This window comes from Anolis carolinensis, chromosome 2 (assembly GCF_035594765.1).
Source record: "Anolis carolinensis isolate JA03-04 chromosome 2, rAnoCar3.1.pri, whole genome shotgun sequence".
In the NCBI taxonomy this organism is placed as follows: Eukaryota; Metazoa; Chordata; class Lepidosauria; order Squamata; family Dactyloidae; genus Anolis; species Anolis carolinensis.
Window position 1 is genome coordinate 23,115,314 of NC_085842.1, and position 26,336 is coordinate 23,141,649.

The 26,336-nt window shown below is 41.9% G+C and overlaps 2 protein-coding genes across 2 annotated transcripts; both read left to right on the forward strand.

Annotated features, from left to right (window-relative positions):
• Positions 1–1,923: 1,923 nt before the first annotated feature.
• On the forward strand, positions 1,924–13,038 carry LOC100558714 (zinc finger protein RFP). Its single transcript, XM_062973635.1, has 7 exons — positions 1,924–2,873; positions 4,635–4,730; positions 5,266–5,496; positions 7,887–7,909; positions 9,199–9,317; positions 10,262–10,294; positions 11,382–13,038. The coding sequence occupies exons 1-7, from the start codon at positions 2,469–2,471 to the stop codon at positions 11,894–11,896; spliced, it is 1,422 nt and encodes a 473-aa protein (XP_062829705.1). The 5' UTR covers positions 1,924–2,468; the 3' UTR covers positions 11,897–13,038.
• A 2,769-nt stretch (positions 13,039–15,807) lies between these two features.
• Positions 15,808–25,687, forward strand: LOC100553762 (E3 ubiquitin-protein ligase TRIM7-like). The gene is made up of 7 exons (XM_062973628.1): positions 15,808–16,931; positions 18,693–18,788; positions 19,324–19,554; positions 21,093–21,115; positions 22,396–22,514; positions 23,432–23,464; positions 24,551–25,687. The coding sequence occupies exons 1-7, from the start codon at positions 16,527–16,529 to the stop codon at positions 25,066–25,068; spliced, it is 1,425 nt and encodes a 474-aa protein (XP_062829698.1). The 5' UTR covers positions 15,808–16,526; the 3' UTR covers positions 25,069–25,687.
• Positions 25,688–26,336: the final 649 nt, after the last annotated feature.

Below are 26,336 nucleotides of genomic sequence, written 5' to 3' on the forward strand. Positions count from 1 at the left end.
ACTTTAACCACCATGGATCAATGCTATGGGATCATGGGAGTTGTAGTAGTTTTAGCCTTTTCGAAGAGTGTTGGTGGCTCACCAAACGATAAATTCCAGGACTATAGTATTGAACTGTAGTGATTCAAGTGTCTCAAAATGTACTAATTCTACAGTGTAGATGTAGCTTTGCTGAGTCCCAAGTTTAGCTTCATTTCAATACTGCATAAAACATGGTTTTACAGTGAAGCTTTATTTCACATGTGCACAGTTTAAAATACAACAAGCCCCCATCTACACTGACCATTTAATGCAGTTCTACGCTAGTAACAAACTGACAGCAAGACCACAAACTCCCACGAAAATGTGTGGAAAAAGCTGGAAGTGTGCAGCAAACCCACTTTATTCAATACTGCTTTGAAACTGCATTAAATGGTCAATCTAGATGGGGCCTTTGACTTCTGTTTTCACAGGGAATAAACTCCTAGATGGCGAGTGATTACCAAAAATCATGGATAATTCAGGAAACCATTAAAAAAAACGATTTCCGGTCCTAGCATACCATGGATATCGTTCCTGCAGTGAGATGGGTTGAAACTCTTTAAAATCTGCTTCAACATGGCATGAAATAGTTAAAAACCTTTAAAATGTGTTGAAATTAATATGCTTTTATTAGTTTCAATTATGTTTGTTGTGAATTTTAAACTTTTTTGATGGTATTTATTTCACGTGTCGAGTGTGACCTGAGCTTACAGGATAGAAGATGGGATGTCTGTGTGTTGATAAATATGTTGAAAATCAGGAGATTTTGTCAGAGTATTGTAGCGCAGCGGTAGTAGTATGAAAAGCAATGGAGCGCAGAATGAAGCGACACTTCAAGACGTCAGTAAAAGCAATATACAAAGCTTTACTGAATGGAGCAGTAAACAGCACAAACAGACTCTTGCAGACGACAAACACAGGTCTGATCTGTTATCCAACAGATCTCAAACTCGACTCAAACTCAAGACAGACTGAACTGATGCAATAGATATGCACATACTCTTGTGTCTGGATCCTCCCTAGTTCCAGCCACACACCAAGGTCATCATAGCTCATTAGTGATTAACTCTTTACACACAATTACACACTCTGGATGATGCAATCTGACTGCAATACAAGCATGGCACAAATTACATTTAAACACTCTCATTACACAAATCTCACATTGACAGATTTGAGGACATAGAGTGATAATTCTCAAGTTACATGCCCTTGGATTTCAATCCCCCCAAAAAGAGACCTCCACCTTCAGTCTCTTAAGTTTCCATGTGAAGTTTGAATGCAGAATGTAGTCTTTGAATCTTTTCCCTTTCTCAGACCTTAGATGAAATGAGGATTATACAATATCTCCATTTACTTTCAGTTAGATAGTCTAGATCAGGGGTCCCCAAACTAAGGCCCGGGGGCCAGATGCGGCCCATTGAAGCCATTTATCCGGCCCCCATGGCACAAGGGCAGAAGGGGGTTGGGCTAAATGACCCAAGGGACCTCTTCTTCTCTTACAACCATTATTATTATTATTATTATTATTATTATTATTATTATTATTATTATTATTAACATTGAGGCTGGGTGGACATCTGCCAGGGGCAATACTAATGGCTTTTGGTGCACAAAGGCAGAAGGGGATTGGAGTAAATGGCCCAAGGGGTCTCTTCCAACCCTTTTTATTATTATTATTATTATTATTATTATTATTATTATTATTATCATTATCATTGAGGCTGGGTGGCCATCTGTCAGGGGTGATTTGCTTGTGCTTTCGGTGCACAAAGGCAGAAAGGGATTGGATTCAATGGCCCAAAGGGTCTCTTCAAACCCTCTTTTTATTATTGTTGCTGTTGTTATTATTATTATTATTAATTATTGTTCGGTTGCCAACTATAGTCCGGCCCTCCAATGGTCCAAAGGATCGTCAACTGGCTCCCTGTTTAAAAAGTTTGGGGACCCCTGGTCTAGATCATATCTTTCCTATATAGAAATTGACTTTTTAAGAAACACTTAGAAACTTTTAAAGTAAACTCTGCATCTCATGTTTCTTTAAGCTCCAGAATCCTTTCCCTCGGTGCAATTGCCAGTTTACCAGCTGTTAGGAATTGTGAGAGCTGACCTTCAAAACACCTGGAGGAGCACAGTTTGAGAAACTCTGATTTGGGGAGAAGTGGTCTTTCAGGTAGGCTGGACCTAAGCTGCATAGGGATGCATAGGTTGCAACCAGCCCTTTGAATGCATTGTATCTGGAAATACACCAGTAGCCAAAGAAGCATCTTTAAGTAAGGGAGTTACATGCTTAGAGAACAACTTGTGTAGTGTCCAGGAAGGCAGAGAAAGGGGAAGGGTCTCATGTCCAGGTTCCCAAAGCCTGAGGCATTTGAAGAGCTCGGGGGTTGCAGGGCCAAAGGTTGGGCAGAGGCTGTTAACTTTTCAGTGGAGCAGCATCAGCAGCCATGGCTTCTGGACACTCTATGAAGAAGCTGTGCTTGGAACTGTCCTGTCCCATCTGCTTGGAGTATTTCAAGGAGCCTTTGAGCCTCTCCTGTGGGCACAATTTCTGCCAATCCTGCCTGGATCAATGCTGGGAGGGGAAAGAGGCCTCCTGCCCACAATGCAGGGAGAAAGTGCAGGAAGGGGACATCAGGCCAAATAGGCAGCTGGCCAAAGTGGTGGAGATAGTTAAGGAACTGGGGAGCCAGAAGGCAGAAGAGAAGGGGAGCATCTGCCAGAAGCACCAGGAGCCCCTGAAGCTCTTCTGCAAGGACCACGAAACCCCCATCTGTGTGGTGTGCGACAAGTCGAAGGAGCACAAAAACCACAAAGTGATCCCTCTGGATGAAGCATCAAAGGAGTACAAGGTAGGAGGGGGCAAAATTGGGACCCCTAACAAAGTGTTGTGGTGCATCTCCCCCTACAATCCAGGTCTGTGGTTGATGATTCCATATTTCCCCAAGCCATGAGGTTTTCAAGGATCACGGGTGCATCTAGTTTGTAGAATTAATGCAGTTTGATTCCACTTTACCTTCCATGGCTCAATGCTACAAACCCTAGTAGTTGCAGTTGTGCTAGGTTTTTTGCATTTTTGCCAAAGTGTGTCAGTGCCTTACCAAACCATATTTCCAAAATTCCATAACTTTGAGTCCTGGCAGTTAAAGTAGCGTTAAAGTATGCTATCTCTACAGTGTAGCTGCACCCTGAGAATTGAGCAGTAGATAAAAAAGATCCTGAACACTGGAAATAACTTCCTGATGGCAAGAGCTTAATCTAAGTATGTGGGAGTCTCCCTACATTTTAGAAAATTTTAGGTTAAATTAAAATGACGTGGGAAGCAGGAATGAGAACTCTTTGGTGTAGAATATATTGGATTTTTTTGCACAAACCTACTAGTCCACTGCAGTCCGGTTCTCACTGACGGCAGAGCCATACGGAATTGAGGACGTTAATATCACACTTTTCTTCCTTGGCTTAGTTCTGCCAATTCAGCAATTCATCAGTGCAGTTTTGCAAACCCTGGAAAGCCATACTTCAGCTGATCCTTATTATTTTAGTGCAATATGAGGAATTGATTCCTGTTTTATAGCAATTTTACTTCATGATTTAAACTTTGAAAAATAACACAGGAACATATGACTGTGAAACATAAAATAAATAAAAAGAAAGCAGACAGTTTTGGATTAGTGAGGGAGAGTGGAAGGAGTGATTAAGGGTCTGGAGAACAAGCCCTATGAGGAGCGGCTTAAAGAACTGGGTATGTTTAGCCTGCAAAAGAGAAGGCTGAGAGGAGACATGATAGCCATGTACAAATATGTGAGGGGAAGTCATAGGGAGGAGGGAGCAAGCTTGTTTTCTGCTGCCCTGCAGACTAGGACACGGAACAATGGCTTCAAACTACAGGAAAGGAGATTCCACCTGAACATCAGGAAGAACTTCCTCACTGTGAGGGCTGTTTGACAGTGGAACTCTCTCCCCGGGGCCGTGGTGGAGGCTCCTTCTTTGGAGGCTTTTAAGCAGAGGCTGGATTTCCATCTGTCGGGGGTGCTTTGAATGCGATTTCCTGCTTCTTGGCAGGGGGTTGGACTGGATGGCCCATGAGGTTTCTTCCAACTCTACTATTCTATGATTCTATGATTCTATGAAGGGGAAGAGAATCCCAGCTCCTGATGTGATTTTGCTCTTATCTTGCTGGCTCGGAAGGGGACCCATTGCATCAAGGGAAGTGACAGGACCGTTGTGGGATTGTGAACTGTAGGTTGGTTTTCACTGAGAATAACATGAGATGGGATAATCATGGAGAGGAGGCAAGAGAGCAGCAGGATGAACATGGCATCATGCAATAGGGATGCAGTAGTTTGCCTGCCTCCTGCTATAGCATCCATCATGTAGACTTCCAAAATAATATTGATTAGTACAGGAATAAAACCTGGGGTTTTCAGATACTTCTTTTTCTACAGTAAAGAAAATTGTGGAATCAGTCTTAACCAAAGAATAGAGGGCTGACAATAGAGGTCAGCAAAGCTCCCATAAAATTCAATAAATGTGGTGTGGTTGATGGCATGTCTTTGAAACCGTTCTAAACCTTGAACAACAGAAGTGATCAAGGACTTTGCCTTTCTCTTCAGGATCAGATTTGGAATTTCCTGGAGACTCTGAAGAAGGAGAGGGAGAAAATTCCAGTCTACAAAGCAGATGCAGCACGGGAAAGCCAGGATTTGCTCGTAAGTGGCATTGCTTCTGAAAAATAGTAATGTATTATAGCCTTGAATGTGAGTCTGAATAAACTGAATTCCTTTTGTCAAAACTATCCCTCATTATACGAGACCCGGTAGCATACAGAAAATACTGACCCAAACCCATTCCAGTGGCAGGCGCTTGCAGGTCTACACAAAGCACGCTCACCACTGGATATTGACATTTTCTTTGTGAGGAGATGTAAGCCCCACTCCAAAGGAATGCAGATAATTGGGTTGCTGTGAGTTTTCTGGCTGTATGGCCGTGTTCCAGAAGCATTCTCTCCTGATGTTTTGGCCACATCTGCAGATAATTTGCTCCAAAGATCCTCTTTCTGTCTCTCGTTCCTGTTTCCCTTTCCATTTGAAATGTCCCAATAGCCTACAGACAATATTGACACATTCCAGTGGCAGGCCCTTGTGGGGATTCACGAAGCTCCTTCTCTTCTAGATATTGACATTTTTATGTGAAGAGACACAAATCCCTTTCCAAACTGACTTTCACTCTTTTTCTTTATTCTAGAAAAAAACCCAGAGAGAGAAGGATAAGACTGCGGCTGCCTTCAGACGCATGCATCAGTTTCTAGAAGAACAAGAGAGGAATCTGCTGGCAAAAATGGATGAGGTAGAAAAGGAGATTTCAGCCAAAGGGGAGGAACATCTGGCCAGACTCTCTGAAGAACTCTCCTCTCTCTCGAAACTCATCCAAGAGATGGAGGAGAAGCATCAGCAGCCGGCAAGTGAACTTCTCCAGGTAAGGCCCAGATTGTCCCCATGGGTGGCTGAGACAAGCAGTCTGGCTGTTATACAAAGTCTGGCTGTAAAATTTATTTTAATCAATAGGTTGCTGTGAGTTTTCCGAGTTGTATGGCCATGTTCCAGCAGCATTCTCTCCTGACATTTCTCCTCCCATCTGTGCCAATGGGCAAGATCGGGACTTTATGGGGGATGTTTTAACACTTCATAACAAGGTTTTTGCAGAATGTTGACAGCAGTGTGCAGGCATTCGTTGTCATGCAACATCTCGACGCCCTTGGATAGCACTCCTCTGCATTGCTTCTGAATTTTAGGCTCCTTAGGCTCTTCAGTGTAGTGAATTTCACAGCTCTTCAGTGTAGTGAGCACCAAAAGAGACACAATATAAAATGTGCTTGGGAAACTGTCCATCCAGAAAGCCCTAACACCTTAATCTCCTTTTGTGATTTTGAGGAACCCCATGGAGCCAAAATTTGGCTGTGATTATTGACCTTTCCCTCATCTCCTGAGCCACACCTTCTCAGCCTCAAGAGAAATACAAAGAAAAAGATAAAATTCCTGGCTCTGGAACACCCTCCCGAGGGAAATTAGGCTAGCCCCCACTCTCCAATGTTTTCGGTCTAACTTAAAAACCTAGCCTTTTAACCAAGCTTTCCAATAGGTATAGAGCCCAAAAGTTTGAATTGTAGACCCATTGGTTTTCACTGAAAGTACTTTATATGACTGGTTGGTTGTTATTCATGTTATGTCTATAATTACCGTAATGTTTTATCGATGTCTGTTTTAGAATTAATTGATTTTATTGTGATATTGTTTTATGTATTGATGATATAAATTATGTTTTCCTTTGATACTGATGTATCTGTATTTCATAGAATCATAGAATCATAGAATAGTAGAGTTGGAAGAGACCTCATGGGCCATCTAGTCCAACCCCCCGCTAAGAAGCAGGAAATCGCATTCAAAGCACCCCCGACAGATGGCCATCCAGCCTCTGCTTAAAAGCTTCCAAAGAAGGAGCCTCCACCACAGTCCGGGGGAGAGAGTTCCACTGTCGAACAGCCCTCACTGTGAGGAAGTTCTTCCTGATGTTCAGGTGGAATCTCCTTTCCTGTAGTTTGAAGCCATTGTTCCGTGTCCTAGTCTGCAGGGCAGCAGAAAATAAGCTTGCTCCCTCCTCCCTATGACTTCCCCTCACATATTTGTACATGGCTATCATGTCTCCTCTCAGCCTTCTCTTCTGCAGGCTAAACATGCCCAGCTCTTTAAGCCGCTCCTCATAGGGCTTGTTCTCCAGACCCTTAATCATTTTAGTCGCCCTCCTCTGGACGCTTTCCAGCTTGTCAGCATCTCCCTTCATCTGTGGTGCCCAAAATTGGACACAGTATTCCAGGTGTGGTCTGACCAAGGCAGAATAGAGGGGGAGCATGACTTCCCTGGATCTAGACGTTATTCCCCTATTGATGCAGGCCAGAATCCCATTGGCTTTTTTAGCTGCCGCATCACATTGTAGGCTCATGTTTAACTTGTTGTCCACGAGGACTCCAAGATCTTTTTTGCACACACTGCTGTCAAGCCAGGCGTCCCCCATTCTGTATCTTTGATTTCCATTTTTTCTGCCGAAGTGAAGTATCTTGCATTTGTCCCTGTTGAACTTCATTTTGTTAGTTTCGGCCCATCTCTCTAGTCTGTCAAGATCGTTTTGAATTCTGCTCCTGTCTTATTGCATTGTATGCGTTGTTCCATTACGAGTGCTTTGTAAGCCACCCTGAGTCTCTTTTGGGAGATGGTGGCAGGGTAGAAATAAAGTTTTTATTATTATTATTAACCCACTTGCCCCAAAAACCATCTACACATACATAGATATAGATATATGGAATCATACATTTCCTTAATATACAAAGCAGACTCGGCTCTTTCTCTCTTCCCTTGTTTCCTAACTGCTTCACTGTTGCAAAACTTTGCATAATTGAACTTCCAGCTCAAATATGTTACCATTCAGTTAATACATCTCAGAAAGTCTCCTTCTCTGGAGGTTTTTAAATAGAAGCTGGATGGCCGTCTGGTGGGAGTGCTTTGATTGTGTGTTCTTGCATTGCATCTGATTTGACTGAAGAGATCCAGATTCCTATTATACTGGGTCTTGCATTTGACCAGTGTTTTGGTGGCTCTGCAAAAAGCTGCCTGCAAAATAGTGCCAGTGGTTACATAGATCTACTCGTCTCCTTCTTGGTTTGTGGAGGGAGGGATGCTTTGCCCTCCTGGGTTTGCGTTAACTATTTTTATTAATTAGACACCCTGTTTTTTTGTTTTTGGTTTTTTTTAGCTATATGAGAGTGGTCTCCATGCAAATACCTCTGCTGAGTTCTTTCTTTCCTTCATTTACAGGATATCAGAAGCTTCTTGCAGGGGTAAGTTAATTTCCTCTCCTCCTCCCACTAAAGCTCAGACTTGCACATGAAACACATGACTCTCCAAAGCTGCAGCACATTGTAGGAGTCCGTGTTTGGCCGGTGTTCACAGGCGGAATTGGACTTGATGGCCAGTGAGACCACTTTGACACTATGAGTTTGTGGAGCACCTACACCAGGGGTCCTCAAACCTTTTAAATGGAGGGCCGGTTCATGGTCCCCAGACTGTTGAGGGGCCGAATTATCATTTGAGAAAAAAATACGAACAAATTCCTATGCACACTGCACACGTCTTATTTGTAGTGCAAAAAAACCCCAAAAAACCAACCCCCCCCCAACAACAATGTATTTATTTTTTTATTACATTTATACCCCACCCTCTCTCACCCCGAAGGGAACTCAGAGTGGCTTACAAGTTGTATGTACATACAATATATTATATTATTAGCATAGCTCAATATTAGCATTATATATTACTATATTGTCCTATACCACTATACCGTAATATTATTAGTAATATTACATTTAATATATATTATAGAATTAATATTATCATATTGTATTATTATTATTAGTATTATATTATATTACATTATAATATTATATATATATATTATATGTATACATAATATATTCAATTATAACCATAGCACAATATTAGTAAATGAAAGAAAAATACAATATTTTTTTAAAAAAACAATTTTAACCAATATAAATCTATCAGGATTTCAGTAGGAAGTGTGGGCCTGCTTCTAGCCAATGAGATAGTCAAGTTAAGTAGGATTTTTGTTGTGTGCCTTCAAGTTATTTCAGACTTTGGGCAAGCTTAAGTCTAAAACTGAGGGCAGGGCCCGGGTAAATGACCTTGGAGGGCCGCATCCGGCCCCTAGGCCTTAGTTTGGGGACCCCTGACCTACACTCTAGAATCAATGCAATTTGATAACAACAACAACAACTTTAATTGTTATGCACCACTCCTCACAACTCGAGACAGGACACAATCCAGCCAAAGCACACCACCAGGAATACATACCATAAAATATGTACATGGCAACACACTATCACAAAACACATATATTAAAATACACGATGCAAGAATTAAAATACAGTATCAATAGAAAGTAAATTTAAAGTTCACAGTTTAAAATTTTCTTGAACTGCTATGGCTCAATGATCTAGGCACTAACACTCTTTGTCAGAGAAAGCATTGAGCCATGTGAGAGTCAAAGTGGTATCAAGCTGCATTCATTCTGTTTGTACATCATCTTATATTGTTCTTTCTCTTCCAGGTGTAAGAATAAAGAGAAATCCAAGACTTCTGCAGCCTTTCCTCCTGCCCTAAAGTGGAAGATCTGGGATGTCTGTGATATCAATCCCTTCCTGAAGGGTGTCATGAAGCAATTCAGGGGTAAGGGAGATTGTCTGCAAGGATTTTCAGTGAGATATGACCTTGGTCTGAAAGGGAAAAGGAAATGTTCCAAAGCATTTGGAAAGTTAGGGTCACAAAACAGCAGATTGAAAAGCCAGTGGAAACAATGATTTCCTTTCAAATGTGAAACAAAATTGTTTCTATTTGCTCTTTTGATTTTCCCCCCCATTTTATTTCAAGTGTGAAGCAAAACAAAATGAAAATGTAGAGGGCCCCGATAGGCCTTACTCTGGTTCATGTAATCTGCAAATGTGAAGACTGGTTGAACACAAATTACACATTAGGAAAACCAAATGTTGTGGGGCACCCATTTCTTTATCAGCGATCCATAGTTTTTCATCATCTTGATTCAAAGGTGAATATGAACATTGCACAGCCAGCCCTCCGCATTCACAGGGGTTAAGGATGTGGCATCTCCGGGAAAAGGGGAAATGTTGATTGAAAAAACCCCTTGAGAAATACATGTGGCCCCTTCTACACTGCCATATAATCCAGATTATCAAAGCAGACAATCAACATTATCTGCTTTGAACTGGGTTATATGAGTCTACACTGCCATATAATCCAGTTCAAAGCACATAATCAGGATTTAATATGACAGTGTAGAAGGGGCCTAGGTTGCCCAGTGAGATGCTGACCATCTGAAAGAAGTTGCACTTGGAAGACTAGAGATTTTTTGAGAGGTGTTCTATGCAGGGATCTTTAATTCCACCAGCTTGAATCTATAGACAACTTATTGGAGAGTCTTACAATTGAGTCACATTGGGGAACTTGGAGACTCCTGGAGAGAACATTTTAATCAATGAGTATAGTCATACTATGTCTCTTGGGTGCAGGATCTCCTCCTTCCTGTGTTGTTTCCTCCTGGGTTTCTGAGAGTCACCATGTTGTCTTGAGCCTCACTTTTTCCTTTCTCTCTCCAGCCTCTCTGGAATCTGGGCTTCAGCAGCAAAAAGGTAAACAAACGGATTTTTTCACAGAGGGTTGCATTGAGGCCGAGAGAGTGTGCATGGCCAATGTTACCCAGTGGGTTTCTATTGAAAAAGGGACGGGTTTCAAACTCTGGTCTCCCTGAGCCTTAGTCCAACCCTTAAACCACTATTCCACTCTGGATGGAAATAAAATAGCCTTGGTCTAGTCATCTTGGCTCCTAGGGATTAATATTAATATCAATTGCCAGTCAGTTTGATTACAAACATACCATATAATATCCCAGTGATTTAAAGTATAACCCCCCATGAGAGTGACAACAATAAACAACACTTAATTTCTATTGACTGGGAAATAGTTCACTGGAAACTAGAATACCTTAATATGATAATATCAAATCAGACATCCAGATCTCTACTGAGACCTATGTTATGCAGCACAGGTTAAGAGGAAATAACTTTAAAGTTCTCCTTTGAGATTGTATGGAGTCTGGTTTCTGGCTTCTAAGAGTTGTGATCAAAAGAGTAGATTTTTTAAACTCTGAACAAAATGCATGTGTACCTGGATTCTATAAGGAATTCCCCAAAGGATGTCAAAATAACCGGAACACTGACTTTTTATTGCTCTTTGCTTTAAGCTTACTTTCATGGCAAACAGTATGCACACATTATGCATCCCTAGATAAAGAATCCGTCTCCTAGCCCAATATGAAATATTGGGACCTTAGTATTGGCATAGTACCGGATGATTAGTCTGCCTTCAAATGCTTTCTGACTTGGCAAACCAAGATGATCCTCTCATAGGGTTTTCTGGGGCTGAGAGTGTGTGATTTGCACAAGGTTATCCTGTGGGTTTCCATGACTGAGAGGGAATCGAACCCTGGTCTCCAGTCATCATCCCACCAACTCATGCTCAAGTGTTGCTTGTAAGAAGTAGAGTAGCATAATGTAGAATCGATCTAGATTTGAGAGGGCAAGGGAATATTTTTCTGTTTTTATTTTTTTTAGAATCAGATGGAAGCTGATCTTCTATCAGTTTACACTTTCATTCATTCATTCATTCATTCATTCATTCATTCTCTCTTCACCCCTCATTTGTTTCCACCACCAACAGCACATGTGACTCTGGATCCAGACACAGCCCATCCTCAGCTCATCCTCTCTGAAGATCTCAGACGTGTGATCTATGGAGAGAAAAAGCAAGATCTTCCTGACAATCCTGAGAGATTCTGTGACTATGCTTATGTGCTGGGCCAGAATGGATTCACAGAAGGCAGGCATTTCTGGGAAGTCCTTGTAGAGAATGGGGAAGAATGGTCTGTAGGAATTGCAAGAATGTCTGTGGAGAGAAAGGACCCAGACTTTGGCCCTAACACTGGGAACTGGGAAGTGGGAAAGTGGGAGAGTGCATACAGGTTCTCCTCCAACAACGAGTCCCCATCTCTGACTCTGAGCAAGGAGCCCAAGAGGATCCGCGTGACACTGAACTATGAAGGAGGTCGGGTGGCCTTTTACGATGCAGACTCAGCAGCCCTGATCTTGGAATACCCTCCAGCTTCTTTCTCAGGAGAGACCCTCCTCCCATGCTTTTGTGTGACTGAAAAAGCCCAACTGGAGCTCTCCCCGTAAGGATGGAGAGCAATGCCCAAAGACTCACACCATCCGAGACACAAGAGGAGCTTTATCTCCAGAGGTGTGGAGTTGTTGATTCTTGTTGCTCTTTTTCTGGAACCTCTCTGCTCTCTCTTTACACATTTGCGAAAACCTGGCTGGAGTCTGGTGTGTGAATGAGGAAGGCATTCCTCATGGTAATGCTCAACTCATAGATCGGCCGGGGACTACTTCCTCCCATTTGGAAAGTCCAGTTACAGCAGGAACAACGATGAGGGAATAAAAGACCTCAATCAGTTTTTAGTCAAGAATTCCATTTATTGGAATTCAGTTATAAATCTATTTGCCCCTCCTTTTCTTGGCTTTTCCCAGCGAAGAAAGGGGGTTAAAGAAAGTTAAAGTTAAACAAAGGGAGTGATAAAGTGCGGCCTTGCTTCATCCCCTTGCCAATGGGAAACAATTCTTTTTCTGTCGCCGATCTTCAAGTGGGCCCTTGTCCTGAGTAGAAGTTACACATCAGGAAAATCGAATGTCATGGTGCACCTATTTCTTTATCTACAGGGCATCGTTTTTCATGATCTGAATAATCAAAGACTATGTTGTAAATGATAAAGCACAGATTGATTTTTCTCTGAAATACGTACTTTTCTGCATTCCATTATCCAACATATGTTTCAATATGATCCCTTGTGCCTTTTTGTTTTCTGAAAGCAGCTTGGACATCTGGCAATTTCACTCTGTATATAGTAAATTACTTGTTTAGGTAATGTTTGAGTATCACTTGTTTCATGCCTGGAAGGTCAGTGCAGTTGTTCTGCTTGTCTGAAATCTCGGGTCTCCTGGAGTGCCTGAGCTTTGATTGCTCCACTGAAAACATGCAAGGATGAAGGCAGGATCAGGAATGGTTTTATTCTGCAAAGGCCAAAGTGGACGCTAGGGGACAGAGCAAAATCCCACATCTGACGTGCCTCCCAGTCACAAGCATGGGTATTATATAGACATTGGACATGTGTTGTGACTGGTGCAAATAACAATCCACCATCTCATTGGTTCAAAAGAACGTTCATTTACGGTTTGTAATAGGTGCATAGTGTAGAATATAATTACTGTAAATAAAAATAAATAAATAATAGAATAAACTGGCATTGGTGAAACTTGAAGCTGTCGGCTGTCTGGTGTGTTCTCCCACTGTGAAAGCGGGAGGGTTTGAGAATGAAGTGCCATTTGGGTCTTGGGACAATGAGTGTTGGTAGGTTTATTCCTGGGATATAGGTCCCATGGTGATGCCAGATTTGGGACAGTGGATGTCCTGGTGTTCAGAGATTAGGACAAAAAGGTAGGTTGCTGGGCTTATGGTGTTTGCCAAGCATGGATCTTTGTAAGACAGGGAAGCCGGCTGATGGCTGCTCCCTGTTTGTTGTGAAGGTTCAAGTCAGGGGATGTGTAGTGCTTATGCACTGGTGAATGAGGAACCACCAGGGGAAGTGGCCCTGCTTGATTTTGGGGGGATTTGGGAGTGGCAGCCGGGGGGCCTCCTTAGGTCATCCATCTGAACCCTGGTGAGTGGAGGGAGTCGACAACAAGCTTTTTCCAGCCCAGGGGACATATTGCATGTTTCTGGGGAGATACTTGCATAACCACTCATGTGAGACAGCAGCCAAATACAGATTGAAATTCCCAGAGCTGAAATTCCACAAGCCAAAATACTAGAAAGTTGTCCATATGGGCAGCTGAGAGAGTGACACCTTTGGGGTTGTTGTATGTTTTCCAGGTTGTATGGCCATGTTCCAGAAGTACTTACAACAACCCTGTGATCCCGGCCATGAAAGCCTTCAACAACACAGTGACACCTTTGCTTTGCAATGGAGCAGGTGACCTTGCAAATGCTTTCAAATCACACACAAACCCAGTGCTAGGCATCATGGGCATGGAGAGGCACGCATTGAGTGTCTCTTATCAGGAAATACAAAATACTGCAAAGTTCACAATTGCCCACAACAGTAAGTGAGATAGTGACATCGTTGCTTTCGCAGGATCAGTGAAACTTTGTTTCAGGCACAATACTATTTAAAATACTGCGTATAAAATTACCTTCAGGCTATGTGTATAAAGTGTATATGGAACATAAATTAGTATTATGTAGACTTAGATCCCATCTCCAAAGTATCTGATAACGTACTTTAACCACCATGGATCAATGCTATGGGATCATGGGAGTTGTAGTAGTTTTAGCCTTTTCGAAGAGTGTTGGTGGCTCACCAAACGATAAATTCCAGGACTATAGTATTGAACTTTAGTGATTCAAGTGTCTCAAAATGTACTAATTCTACAGTGTAGATGTAGCTTTGCTGAGTCCCAAGTTTAGCTTCATTTCAATACTGCATAAAACATGGTTTTACAGTGAAGCTTTATTTCACATGTGCACAGTTTAAAATACAACAAGCCCCCATCTACACTGACCATTTAATGCAGTTCTACGCTAGTAATAAACTGACAGCAAGACCACAAACTCCCACGAAAATGTGTGGAAAAAGCTGGAAGTGTGCAGCAAACCCACTTTATTCAATACTGCTTTGAAACTGCATTAAATGGTCAATCTAGATGGGGCCCTTGACTTCTGTTTTCACAGGGAATAAACTCCTAGATGGCGAGTGATTACCAAAAATTATGAATAATTCAGGAAACCATTAAAAGAAACTATTTCCGGTCCTAGCATACCATGGATATCGTTCCTGCAGTGAGATGGGTTGAAACTCTTTAAAATCTGCTTCAACATGGCATGAAATAGTTAAAAACCTTTAAAATGTGTTGAAATTAATATGCTTTTATTTGTTTCAATTATGTTTGTTGTGAATTTTAAACTTTTTTGATGGTATTTATTTCACGTGTCGAGTGTGACCTGAGCTTACAGGATAGAAGATGGGATGTCTGTGTGTTGATAAATATGTTGAAAATCAGGAGATTTTGTCAGAGTATTGTAGCGCAGCGGTAGTAGTATGAAAAGCAATGGAGCGCAGAATGAAGCGACACTTCAAGACATCAGTAAAAGCAATATACAAAGCTTTACTGAATGGAGCAGTAAACAGCACAAACAGACTCTTGCAGACGACAAACACAGGTCTGATCTGTTATCCAACAGATCTCAAACTCGACTCAAACTCAAGACAGACTGAACTGATGCAATAGATATGCACATACTCTTGTGTCTGGATCCTCCCTAGTTCCAGCCACACACCAAGGTCATCATAGCTCATTAGTGATTAACTCTTTACACACAATTACACACTCTGGATGATGCAATCTGACTGCAATACAAGCATGGCACAAATTACATTTAAACACTCTCATTACACAAATCTCACATTGACAGATTTGAGGACATAGAGTGATAATTCTCAAGTTACATGCCCTTGGATTTCAATCCCCCCAAAAAGAGACCTCCACCTTCAGTCTCTTAAGTTTCCATGTGAAGTTTGAATGCAGAATGTAGTCTTTGAATCTTTTCCCTTTCTCAGACCTTAGTTGAAATGAGGATTATACAATATCTCCATTTACTTTCAGTTAGATAGTCTAGATCAGGGGTCCCCAAACTAAGGCCCGGGGGCCGGATGCGGCCCATTGAAGCCATTTATCCGGCCCCCATGGCACAAGGGCAGAAGGGGGTTGGGCTAAATGACCCAAGGGACCTCTTCTTCTCTTACAACCATCATCATCATCATCATCATCATTATTATTATTATTATTATTATTATTATTATTATTATTATTATTAACATTGAGGCTGGGTGGACATCTGCCAGGGGCAATACTAATGGCTTTTGGTGCACAAAGGCAGAAGGGGATTGGAGTAAATGGCCCAAGGGGTCTCTTCCAACCCTTTTTATTATTATTATTATTATTATTATTATTATCATTATCATTGAGGCTGGGTGGCCATCTGTCAGGGGTGATTTGCTTGTGCTTTCGGTGCACAAAGGCAGAAAGGAATTGGATTCAATGGCCCAAAGGGTCTCTTCAAACCCTCTTTTTATTATTATTGCTGTTGTTATTATTATTATTATTAATTATTGTTCGGTGGCCAACTATAGTCCGGCCCTCCAATGGTCCAAAGGATCGTCAACTGGCTCCCTGTTTAAAAAGTTTGGGGACCCCTGGTCTAGATCATATCTTTCCTATATAGAAATTGACTTTTTAAGAAACACTTAGAAACTTTTAAAGTAAACTCTGCATCTCATGTTTCTTTAAGCTCCAGAATCCTTTCCCTCGGTGCAATTGCCAGTTTACCAGCTGTTAGGAATTGTGAGAGCTGACCTTCAAAACACCTGGAGGAGCACAGTTTGAGAAACTCTGATTTGGGGAGAAGTGGTCTTTCAGGTAGGCTGGACCTAAGCTGCATAGGGATGCATAGGTTGCAACCAGCCCTTTGAATGCATTGTATCTGGAAATACACCAGTAGCCAAAGAAGCATCTTTAAGTAAGGGAGTTACATGCTTAGAGAACAACTTGTGTAGTGTCCAGGAAGGCAGAGAAAGGGGAAGGGTCTCATGTCCAGGTTCCCAAAGCCTGAGGCATTTGAAGAGCTCGGGGGTTGCAGGGCCAAAGGTTGGGCAGAGGCTGTTAACTTTTCAGTGGAGCAGCATCAGCAGCCATGGCTTCTGGACACTCTATGAAGAAGCTGTGCTTGGAACTGTCCTGTCCCATCTGCTTGGAGTATTTCAAGGAGCCTTTGAGCCTCTCCTGTGGGCACAATTTCTGCCAATCCTGCCTGGATCAATGCTGGGAGGGGAAAGAGGCCTCCTGCCCACAATGCAGGGAGAAAGTGCAGGAAGGGGACATCAGGCCAAATAGGCAGCTGGCCAAAGTGGTGGAGATAGTTAAGGAACTGGGGAGCCAGAAGGCAGAAGAGAAGGGGAGCATCTGCCAGAAGCACCAGGAGCCCCTGAAGCTCTTCTGCAAGGACCACGAAACCCCCATCTGTGTGGTGTGCGACAAGTCGAAGGAGCACAAAAACCACAAAGTGATCCCTCTGGATGAAGCATCAAAGGAGTACAAGGTAGGAGGGGGCAAAATTGGGACCCCTAACAAAGTGTTGTGGTGCATCTCCCCCTACAATCCAGGTCTGTGGTTGATGATTCCATATTTCCCCAAGCCATGAGGTTTTCAAGGATCACGGGTGCATCTAGTTTGTAGAATTAATGCAGTTTGATTCCACTTTACCTTCCATGGCTCAATGCTACAAACCCTAGTAGTTGCAGTTGTGCGAGGTTTTTTGCATTTTTGCCAAAGTGTGTCAGTGCCTTACCAAACCATATTTCCAAAATTCCATAACTTTGAGTCCTGGCAGTTAAAGTAGCGTTAAAGTATGCTATCTCTACAGTGTAGCTGCACCCTGAGACTTGAGCAGTAGATAAAAAAGATCCTGAACACTGGAAATAACTTCCTGATGGCAAGAGCTTAATCTAAGCATGTGGGAGTCTCCCTACATTTTAGAAAATTTTAGGTTAAATTAAAATGACGTGGGAAGCAGGAATGAGAACTCTTTGGTGTAGAATATATTGGATTTTATTGCACAAACCTACTAGTCCACTGCAGTCCGGTTCTCACTGACGGCAGAGCCATACGGAATTGAGGACGTTAATATCACACTTTTCTTCCTTGGCTTAGTTCTGCCAATTCAGCAATTCATCAGTGCAGTTTTGCAAACCCTGGAAAGCCATACTTCAGCTGATCCTTATTATTTTAGTGCAATATGAGGAATTGATTCCTGTTTTATAGCAATTTTACTTCATGATTCAAACTTTGAAAAATAACACAGGAACATATGACTGTGAAACATAAAATAAATAAAAAGAAAGCAGACAGTTTTGGATTAGTGAGGGAGAGTGGAAGGAGTGATTAAGGGTCTGGAGAACAAGCCCTATGAGGAGCGGCTTAAAGAACTGGGTATGTTTAGCCTGCAAAAGAGAAGGCTGAGAGGAGACATGATAGCCATGTACAAATATGTGAGGGGAAGTCATAGGGAGGAGGGAGCAAGCTTGTTTTCTGCTGCCCTGCAGACTAGGACACGGAACAATGGCTTCAAACTACAGGAAAGGAGATTCCACCTGAACATCAGGAAGAACTTCCTCACTGTGAGGGCTGTTTGACAGTGGAACTCTCTCCCCGGGGCCGTGGTGGAGGCTCCTTCTTTGGAGGCTTTTAAGCAGAGGCTGGATTTCCATCTGTCGGGGGTGCTTTGAATGCGATTTCCTGCTTCTTGGCAGGGGGTTGGACTGGATGGCCCATGAGGTTTCTTCCAACTCTACTATTCTATGATTCTATGATTCTATGAAGGGGAAGAGAATCCCAGCTCCTGATGTGATTTTGCTCTTATCTTGCTGGCTCGGAAGGGGACCCATTGCATCAAGGGAAGTGACAGGACCGTTGTGGGATTGTGAACTGTAGGTTGGTTTTCACTGAGAATAACATGAGATGGGATAATCATGGAGAGGAGGCAAGAGAGCAGCAGGATGAACATGGCATCATGCAATAGGGATGCAGTAGTTTGCCTGCCTCCTGCTATAGCATCCATCATGTAGACTTCCAAAATAATATTGATTAGTACAGGAATAAAACCTGGGGTTTTCAGATACTTCTTTTTCTACAGTAAAGAAAATTGTGGAATCAGTCTTAACCAAAGAATAGAGGGCTGACAATAGAGGTCAGCAAAGCTCCCATAAAATTCAATAAATGTGGTGTGGTTGATGGCATGTCTTTGAAACCGTTCTAAACCTTGAACAACAGAAGTGACCAAGGACTTTGCCTTTCTCTTCAGGATCAGATTTGGAATTTCCTGGAGACTCTGAAGAAGGAGAGGGAGAAAATTCCAGTCTACAAAGCAGATGCAGCACGGGAAAGCCAGGATTTGCTCGTAAGTGGCATTGCTTCTGAAAAATAGTAATGTATTATAGCCTTGAATGTGAGTCTGAATAAACTGAATTCCTTTTGTCAAAACTATCCCTCATTATACGAGACCCGGTAGCATACAGAAAATACTGACCCAAACCCATTCCAGTGGCAGGCGCTTGCAGGTCTACACAAAGCACGCTCACCACTGGATATTGACATTTTCTTTGTGAGGAGATGTAAGCCCCACTCCAAAGGAATGCAGATAATTGGGTTGCTGTGAGTTTTCTGGCTGTATGGCCGTGTTCCAGAAGCATTCTCTCCTGATGTTTTACCCACATCTGCAGATAATTTGCTCCAAAGATCCTCTTTCTGTCTCTCGTTCCTGTTTCCCTTTCCATTTGAAATGTCCCAATAGCCTACAGACAATATTGACACATTCCAGTGGCAGGCCCTTGTGGGGATTCACGAAGCTCCTTCTCTTCTAGATATTGACATTTTTATGTGAAGAGACACAAATCCCTTTCCAAACTGACTTTCACTCTTTTTCTTTATTCTAGAAAAAAACCCAGAGAGAGAAGGATAAGACTGCGGCTGCCTTCAGACGCATGCATCAGTTTCTAGAAGAACAAGAGAGGAATCTGCTGGCAAAAATGGATGAGGTAGAAAAGGAGATTTCAGCCAAAGGGGAGGAACATCTGGCCAGACTCTCTGAAGAACTCTCCTCTCTCTCGAAACTCATCCAAGAGATGGAGGAGAAGCATCAGCAGCCGGCAAGTGAACTTCTCCAGGTAAGGCCCAGATTGTCCCCATGGGTGGCTGAGACAAGCAGTCTGGCTGTTATACAAAGTCTGGCTGTAAAATTTATTTTAATCAATAGGTTGCTGTGAGTTTTCCGAGTTGTATGGCCATGTTCCAGCAGCATTCTCTCCTGACATTTCTCCTCCCATCTGTGCCAATGGGCAAGATCGGGACTTTATGGGGGATGTTTTAACACTTCATAACAAGGTTTTTGTAGAGTGTTGACAGCAGTGTGCAGGCATTCGTTGTCATGCAACATCTCGACGCCCTTGGATAGCACTCCTCTGCATTGCTTCTGAATTTTAGGCTCCTTAGGCTCTTCAGTGTAGTGAATTTCACAGCTCTTCAGTGTAGTGAGCACCAAAAGAGACACAATATAAAATGTGCTTGGGAAACTGTCCATCCAGAAAGCCCTAACACCTTAATCTCCTTTTGTGATTTTGAGGAACCCCATGGAGCCAAAATTTGGCTGTGATTATTGACCTTTCCCTCATCTCCTGAGCCACACCTTCTCAGCCTCAAGAGAAATACAAAGAAAAAGATAAAATTCCTGGCTCTGGAACACCCTCCCGAGGGAAATTAGGCTAGCCCCCACTCTCCAATGTTTTCGGTCTAACTTAAAAACCTAGCCTTTTAACCAAGCTTTCCAATAGGTATAGAGCCCAAAAGTTTGAATTGTAGACCCATTGGTTTTCACTGAAAGTACTTTATATGACTGGTTGGTTGTTATTCATGTTATGTCTATAATTACCGTAATGTTTTATCGATGTCTGTTTTAGAATTAATTGATTTTATTGTGATATTGTTTTATGTATTGATGATATAAATTATGTTTTCCTTTGATACTGATGTATCTGTATTTATTGCATTGTATGCGTTGTTCCATTACGAGTGCTTTGTAAGCCACCCTGAGTCTCTTTTGGGAGATGGTGGCAGGGTAGAAATAAAGTTTTTATTATTATTATTAACCCACTTGCCCCAAAAACCATCTACACATACATAGATATAGATATATGGAATCATACATTTCCTTAATATACAAAGCAGACTCGGCTCTTTCTCTCTTCCCTTGTTTCCTAACTGCTTCACTGTTGCAAAACTTTGCATAATTGAACTTCCAGCTCAAATATGTTACCATTCAGTTAATACATCTCAGAAAGTCTCCTTCTCTGGAGGTTTTTAAATAGAAGCTGGATGGCCGTCTGGTGGGAGTGCTTTGATTGTGTGTTCTTGCATTGCATCTGATTTGACTGAAGAGATCCAGATTCCTATTATACTGGGTCTTGCATTTGACCAGTGTTTTGGTGGCTCTGCAAAAAGCTGCCTGCAAAATAGTGCCAGTGGTTACATAGATCTACTCGTCTCCTTCTTGGTTTGTGGAGGGAGGGATGCTTTGCCCTCCTGGGTTTGCGTTAACTATTTTTATTAATTAGACACCCTGTTTTTTTGTTTTTGGTTTTTTTTAGCTATATGAGAGTGGTCTCCATGCAAATACCTCTGCTGAGTTCTTTCTTTCCTTCATTTACAGGATATCAGAAGCTTCTTGCAGGGGTAAGTTAATTTCCTCTCCTCCTCCCACTAAAGCTCAGACTTGCACATGAAACACATGACTCTCCAAAGCTGCAGCACATTGTAGGAGTCCGTGTTTGGCCGGTGTTCACAGGCGGAATTGGACTTGATGGCCAGTGAGACCACTTTGACACTATGAGTTTGTGGAGCACCTACACCAGGGGTCCTCAAACCTTTTAAATGGAGGGCCGGTTCATGGTCCCCAGACTGTTGAGGGGCCGAATTATCATTTGAGAAAAAAATACGAACAAATTCCTATGCACACTGCACACGTCTTATTTGTAGTGCAAAAAAACCCCAAAAAACCAACCCCCCCCAACAACAATGTATTTATTTGTTTATTACATTTATACCCCACCCTCTCTCACCCCGAAGGGAACTCAGAGTGGCTTACAAGTTGTATGTACATACAATATATTATATTATTAGCATAGCTCAATATTAGCATTATATATTACTATATTGTCCTATACCACTATACCGTAATATTATTAGTAATATTACATTTAATATATAATATAGAATTAATATTATCATATTGTATTATTATTATTAGTATTATATTATATTACATTATAATATTATATATATATATTATATGTATACATAATATATTCAATTATAACCATAGCACAATATTAGTAAATGAAAGAAAAATACAATATTTTTTTAAAAAAACAATTTTAACCAATATAAATCTATCAGGATTTCAGTAGGAAGTGTGGGCCTGCTTCTAGCCAATGAGATAGTCAAGTTAAGTAGGATTTTTGTTGTGTGCCTTCAAGTTATTTCAGACTTTGGGCAAGCTTAAGTCTAAAACTGAGGGCAGGGCCCGGGTAAATGACCTTGGAGGGCCGCATCCGGCCCCTGGGCCTTAGTTTGGGGACCCCTGACCTACACTCTAGAATCAATGCAATTTGATAACAACAACAACAACTTTAATTGTTATGCACCACTCCTCACAACTCGAGACAGGACACAATCCAGCCAAAGCACACCACCAGGAATACATACCATAAAATATGTACATGGCAACACACTATCACAAAACACATATATTAAAATACACGATGCAAGAATTAAAATACAGTATCAATAGAAAGTAAATTTAAAGTTCACAGTTTAAAATTTTCTTGAACTGCTATGGCTCAATGATCTGGAATCTAGGCACTAACACTCTTTGTCAGAGAAAGCATTGAGCCATGTGAGAGTCAAAGTGGTATCAAGCTGCATTCATTCTTATATTGTTCTTTCTCTTCCAGGTGTAAGAATAAAGAGAAATCCAAGACTTCTGCAGCCTTTCCTCCTGCCCTAAAGTGGAAGATCTGGGATGTCTGTGATATCAATCCCTTCCTGAAGGGTGTCATGAAGCAATTCAGGGGTAAGGGAGATTGTCTGCAAGGATTTTCAGTGAGATACGACCTTGGTCTGAAAGGGAAAAGGAAATGTTCCAAAGCATTTGGAAAGTTAGGGTCACAAAACAGCAGATTGAAAAGCCAGTGGAAACAATGATTTCCTTTCAAATGTGAAACAAAATTGTTTCTATTTGCTCTTTTGATTTTTCCCCCCATTTTATTTCAAGTGTGAAGCAAAACAAAATGAAAATGTAGAGGGCCCCGATAGGCCTTACTCTGGTTCATGTAATCTGCAAATGTGAAGACTGGTTGAACACAAATTACACATTAGGAAAACCAAATGTTGTGGGGCACCCATTTATTTATCAGCGATCCATAGTTTTTCATCATCTTGATTCAAAGGTGAATATGAACATTGCACAGCCAGCCCTCCGCATTCACAGGGGTTAAGGATGTGGCATCTCCGGGAAAAGGGGAAATGTTGATTGAAAAAACCCCTTGAGAAATACATGTGGCCCCTTCTACACTGCCATATAATCCAGATTATCAAAGCAGATAATCAACATTATCTGCTTTGAACTGGGTTATATGAGTCTACACTGCCATATAATCCAGTTCAAAGCACATAATCAGGATTTAATATGACAGTGTAGAAGGGGCCTAGGTTGCCCAGTGAGATGCTGACCATCTGAAAGAAGTTGCACTTGGAGGACTAGGGATCTTTAATTCCACCAGCTTGAATCTATAGACAACTTATTGGAGAGTCTTACAATTGAGTCACATTGGGGAACTTGGAGACTCCTGGAGAGAACATTTTAATCAATGAGTATAGTCATACTATGTCTCTTGGGTGCAGGATCTCCTCCTTCCTGTGTTGTTTCCTCCTGGGTTTCTGAGAGTCACCATGTTGTGTTGAGCCTCACTTTTTCCTTTCTCTCTCCAGCCTCTCTGGAATCTGGGCTTCAGCAGCAAAAAGGTAAACAAACGGATTTTTTCACAGAGGGTTGCATTGAGGCCGAGAGAGTGTGCATGGCCAATGTTACCCAGTGGGTTTCTATTGAAAAAGGGACGGATTTCAAACTCTGGTCTCCCTGAGCCTTAGTCCAACCCTTAAACCACTATTCCACTCTGGATGGAAATAAAATAGCCTTGGTCTAGTCATCTTGGCTCCTAGGGATTAATATTAATATCAATTGCCAGTCAGTTTGATTACAAACATACCATATAATATCCCAGTGATTTAAAGTATAACCCCCCATGAGAGTGACAACAATAAACAACACTTAATTTCTATTGACTGGGAAATAGTTCACTGGAAACTAGAATACCTTAATATGATAATATCAAATCAGACATCCAGATCTCTACTGAGACCTATGTTATGCAGCACAGGTTAAGAGGAAATAACTTTAAAGTTCTCCTTTGAGATTGTATGGAGTCTGGTTTCTGGCTTCTAAGAGTTGTGATCAAAAGAGTAGATTTTTTAAACTCTGAACAAAATGCATGTGTACCTGGATTCTATAAGGAATTCCCCAAAGGATGTCAAAATAACCGGAACACTGACTTTTTATTGCTCTTTGCTTTAAGCTTACTTTCATGGCAAACAGTATGCACACATTATGCATCCCTAGATAAAGAATCCGTCTCCTAGCCCAATATGAAATATTGGGACCTTAGTATTGGCATAATACCGGATGATTAGTCTGCCTTCAAATGCTTTCTGACTTGGCAAACCAAGATGATCCTCTCATAGGGTTTTCTGGGGCTGAGAGTGTGTGATTTGCACAAGGTTATCCTGTGGGTTTCCATGACTGAGAGGGAATCGAACCCTGGTCTCCAGAGTCATCATCCCACCAACTCATGCTCAAGTGTTGCTTGTAAGAAGTAGAGTAGCATAATGTAGAATCGATCTAGATTTGAGAGGGCAAGGGAATATTTTTCTGTTTGTTTTTTTTTTTAGAATCAGATGGAAGCTGATCTTCTATCAGTTTACACTTTCATTCATTCATTCATTCATTCATTCATTCTCTCTTCACCCCTCATTTGTTTCCACCACCAACAGCACATGTGACTCTGGATCCAGACACAGCCCATCCTCAGCTCATCCTCTCTGAAGATCTCAGACGTGTGATCTATGGAGAGAAAGAGCAAGATCTTCCTGACAATCCTGAGAGATTCTGGGACTATGCTTATGTGCTGGGCCAGGATGGATTCACAGAAGGCAGGCATTTCTGGGAAGTCCTTGTGGGGAGTGAGGAAGGATGGTCTGTGGGAATTGCAAGAAAGTCTGTGGAGAGAAAGGACCCAGACTTTGGCCCTAACGCTGGGATCTGGGAAGTGGGGAAGTTGGACAGTACATACAGTTTCTCCGCCGACAACAATGTGTGCCCATATCTTATGCTGAGCAAGGAGCCCAAGAGAGTCCGAGTGACTCTGAACTATGAAGGAGGTCGGGTGGCCTTTTACGATGCAGACTCAGCAGCCCTGATCTATAAATACCCTCCAGCTTCTTTCTCAGGAGAGATCCTCCTCCCGTTCTTTTATGTGTATGGAAAAGCCCAACTGGAGCTCTCCCTGTAAGGATGGAGAGCAATGCCCAAAGACTCACACCATCCGAGACACAAGAGGAGCTTTATCTCCAGAGGTGTGGAGTTGTTGATTCTTGTTGCTCTTTTTCTGGAACCTCTCTGCTCTCTCTTTACACATTTGCGAAAACCTGGCTGGAGTCTGGAGTGTGAATGAGGAAGGCATTCCTCATGGCAATGCTCAACTCATAGATCGGCCGGGGACTACTTCCTCCCATTTGGAAAGCCCAGTTACAGCAGGAACAACGATGAGGGAATAAAAGACCTCAATCAGTTTTTAGTCAAGAATTCCATTTATTGGAATTCAGTTATAAATCTATTTGCCCCTCCTTTTCCTGGATTTTCCCAGGGAGGAAAGGGGGTTAAAGAAAGTTAAAGTTAAACAAAGGGAGTGATAAAGTGCGGCCTTGCTTCATCCCCTTGCCAATGGGAAACAATTCTTTTTCTGTCGCTGGTCTTCATGGTGGGCCCTTGTCCTGAGTAGAAGTTACACATCAGGAAAATCGAATGTCATGGTGCACCTATTTCTTTATGTACAGGGCATCATTTTTCATGATCTGAATAATCAAAGACTTGCTGTAAATGATAAAGCACAGATTGATTTTTCTCTGAAATATGTACTTTTCTGCATTCCATTATCCAACATATGTTTCAATATGATCCCTTGTGCCTTTTTGTTTTCTGAAAGCAACTTGGACATCTGGCAATTTCACTCTGTATATAGTATATTACTTGTTTTGGTCATGTTTGAGTATCACTTGTTTCATGCCTGGAAGGTCAGTGCAGTTGTTCTGCTTGTCTGAAATCTCGGGTCTCCTGGAGTACCTGAGCTTTGATTGATCCACTGAAAACACGCAAGGATGAAGGCAGGATCAGAAATGGTTTTATTCTGCAAAGGCCAAAGTGGACGCTGGGGGACAGAGCAAAATCCCACATCTGACGTGCCTCCCAGTCACAAGCATGGGTATTATATAGACATTGGACATGTGTTGTGACTGGTGCAAATAACAATCCACCATCTCATTGGTTCAAAAGAACGTTCATTTACGGTTTGTAATAGGTGCATAGTGTAGAATATAAATACTGTAAATAAAAATAAATAGATAATAGAATAAACTGGCATTGGTGAAACTTGAAGCTGTCGGCTGTCTGGTGTGTTCTCCCACTGTGAAAGCGGGAGGGTTTGAGAATGAAGTGCCGTTTGGGTCTTGGGACAATGAGTGTTGGTAGGTTTATTCCTGGGATATAGGTCCCACGGTGATC

Coding starts and splice junctions, on each gene's coding strand:
- LOC100553762 (XM_062973628.1), top strand. CDS start 16,527: ATGGCTTCTGGACACTCTATGAAGAAGCTGTGCTTGGAACTGTCCTGT. Junction 18,789..19,323: donor GGGAAAGCCAGGATTTGCTC/GTAAGTGGCATT, acceptor TCTTTATTCTAG/AAAAAAACCCAGAGAGAGAA. Junction 21,116..22,395: donor ATCAGAAGCTTCTTGCAGGG/GTAAGTTAATTT, acceptor TTTCTCTTCCAG/GTGTAAGAATAAAGAGAAAT.
- LOC100558714 (XM_062973635.1), top strand. CDS start 2,469: ATGGCTTCTGGACACTCTATGAAGAAGCTGTGCTTGGAACTGTCCTGT. Junction 9,318..10,261: donor TGTCATGAAGCAATTCAGGG/GTAAGGGAGATT, acceptor TTCTCTCTCCAG/CCTCTCTGGAATCTGGGCTT. Junction 10,295..11,381: donor TGGGCTTCAGCAGCAAAAAG/GTAAACAAACGG, acceptor CACCACCAACAG/CACATGTGACTCTGGATCCA.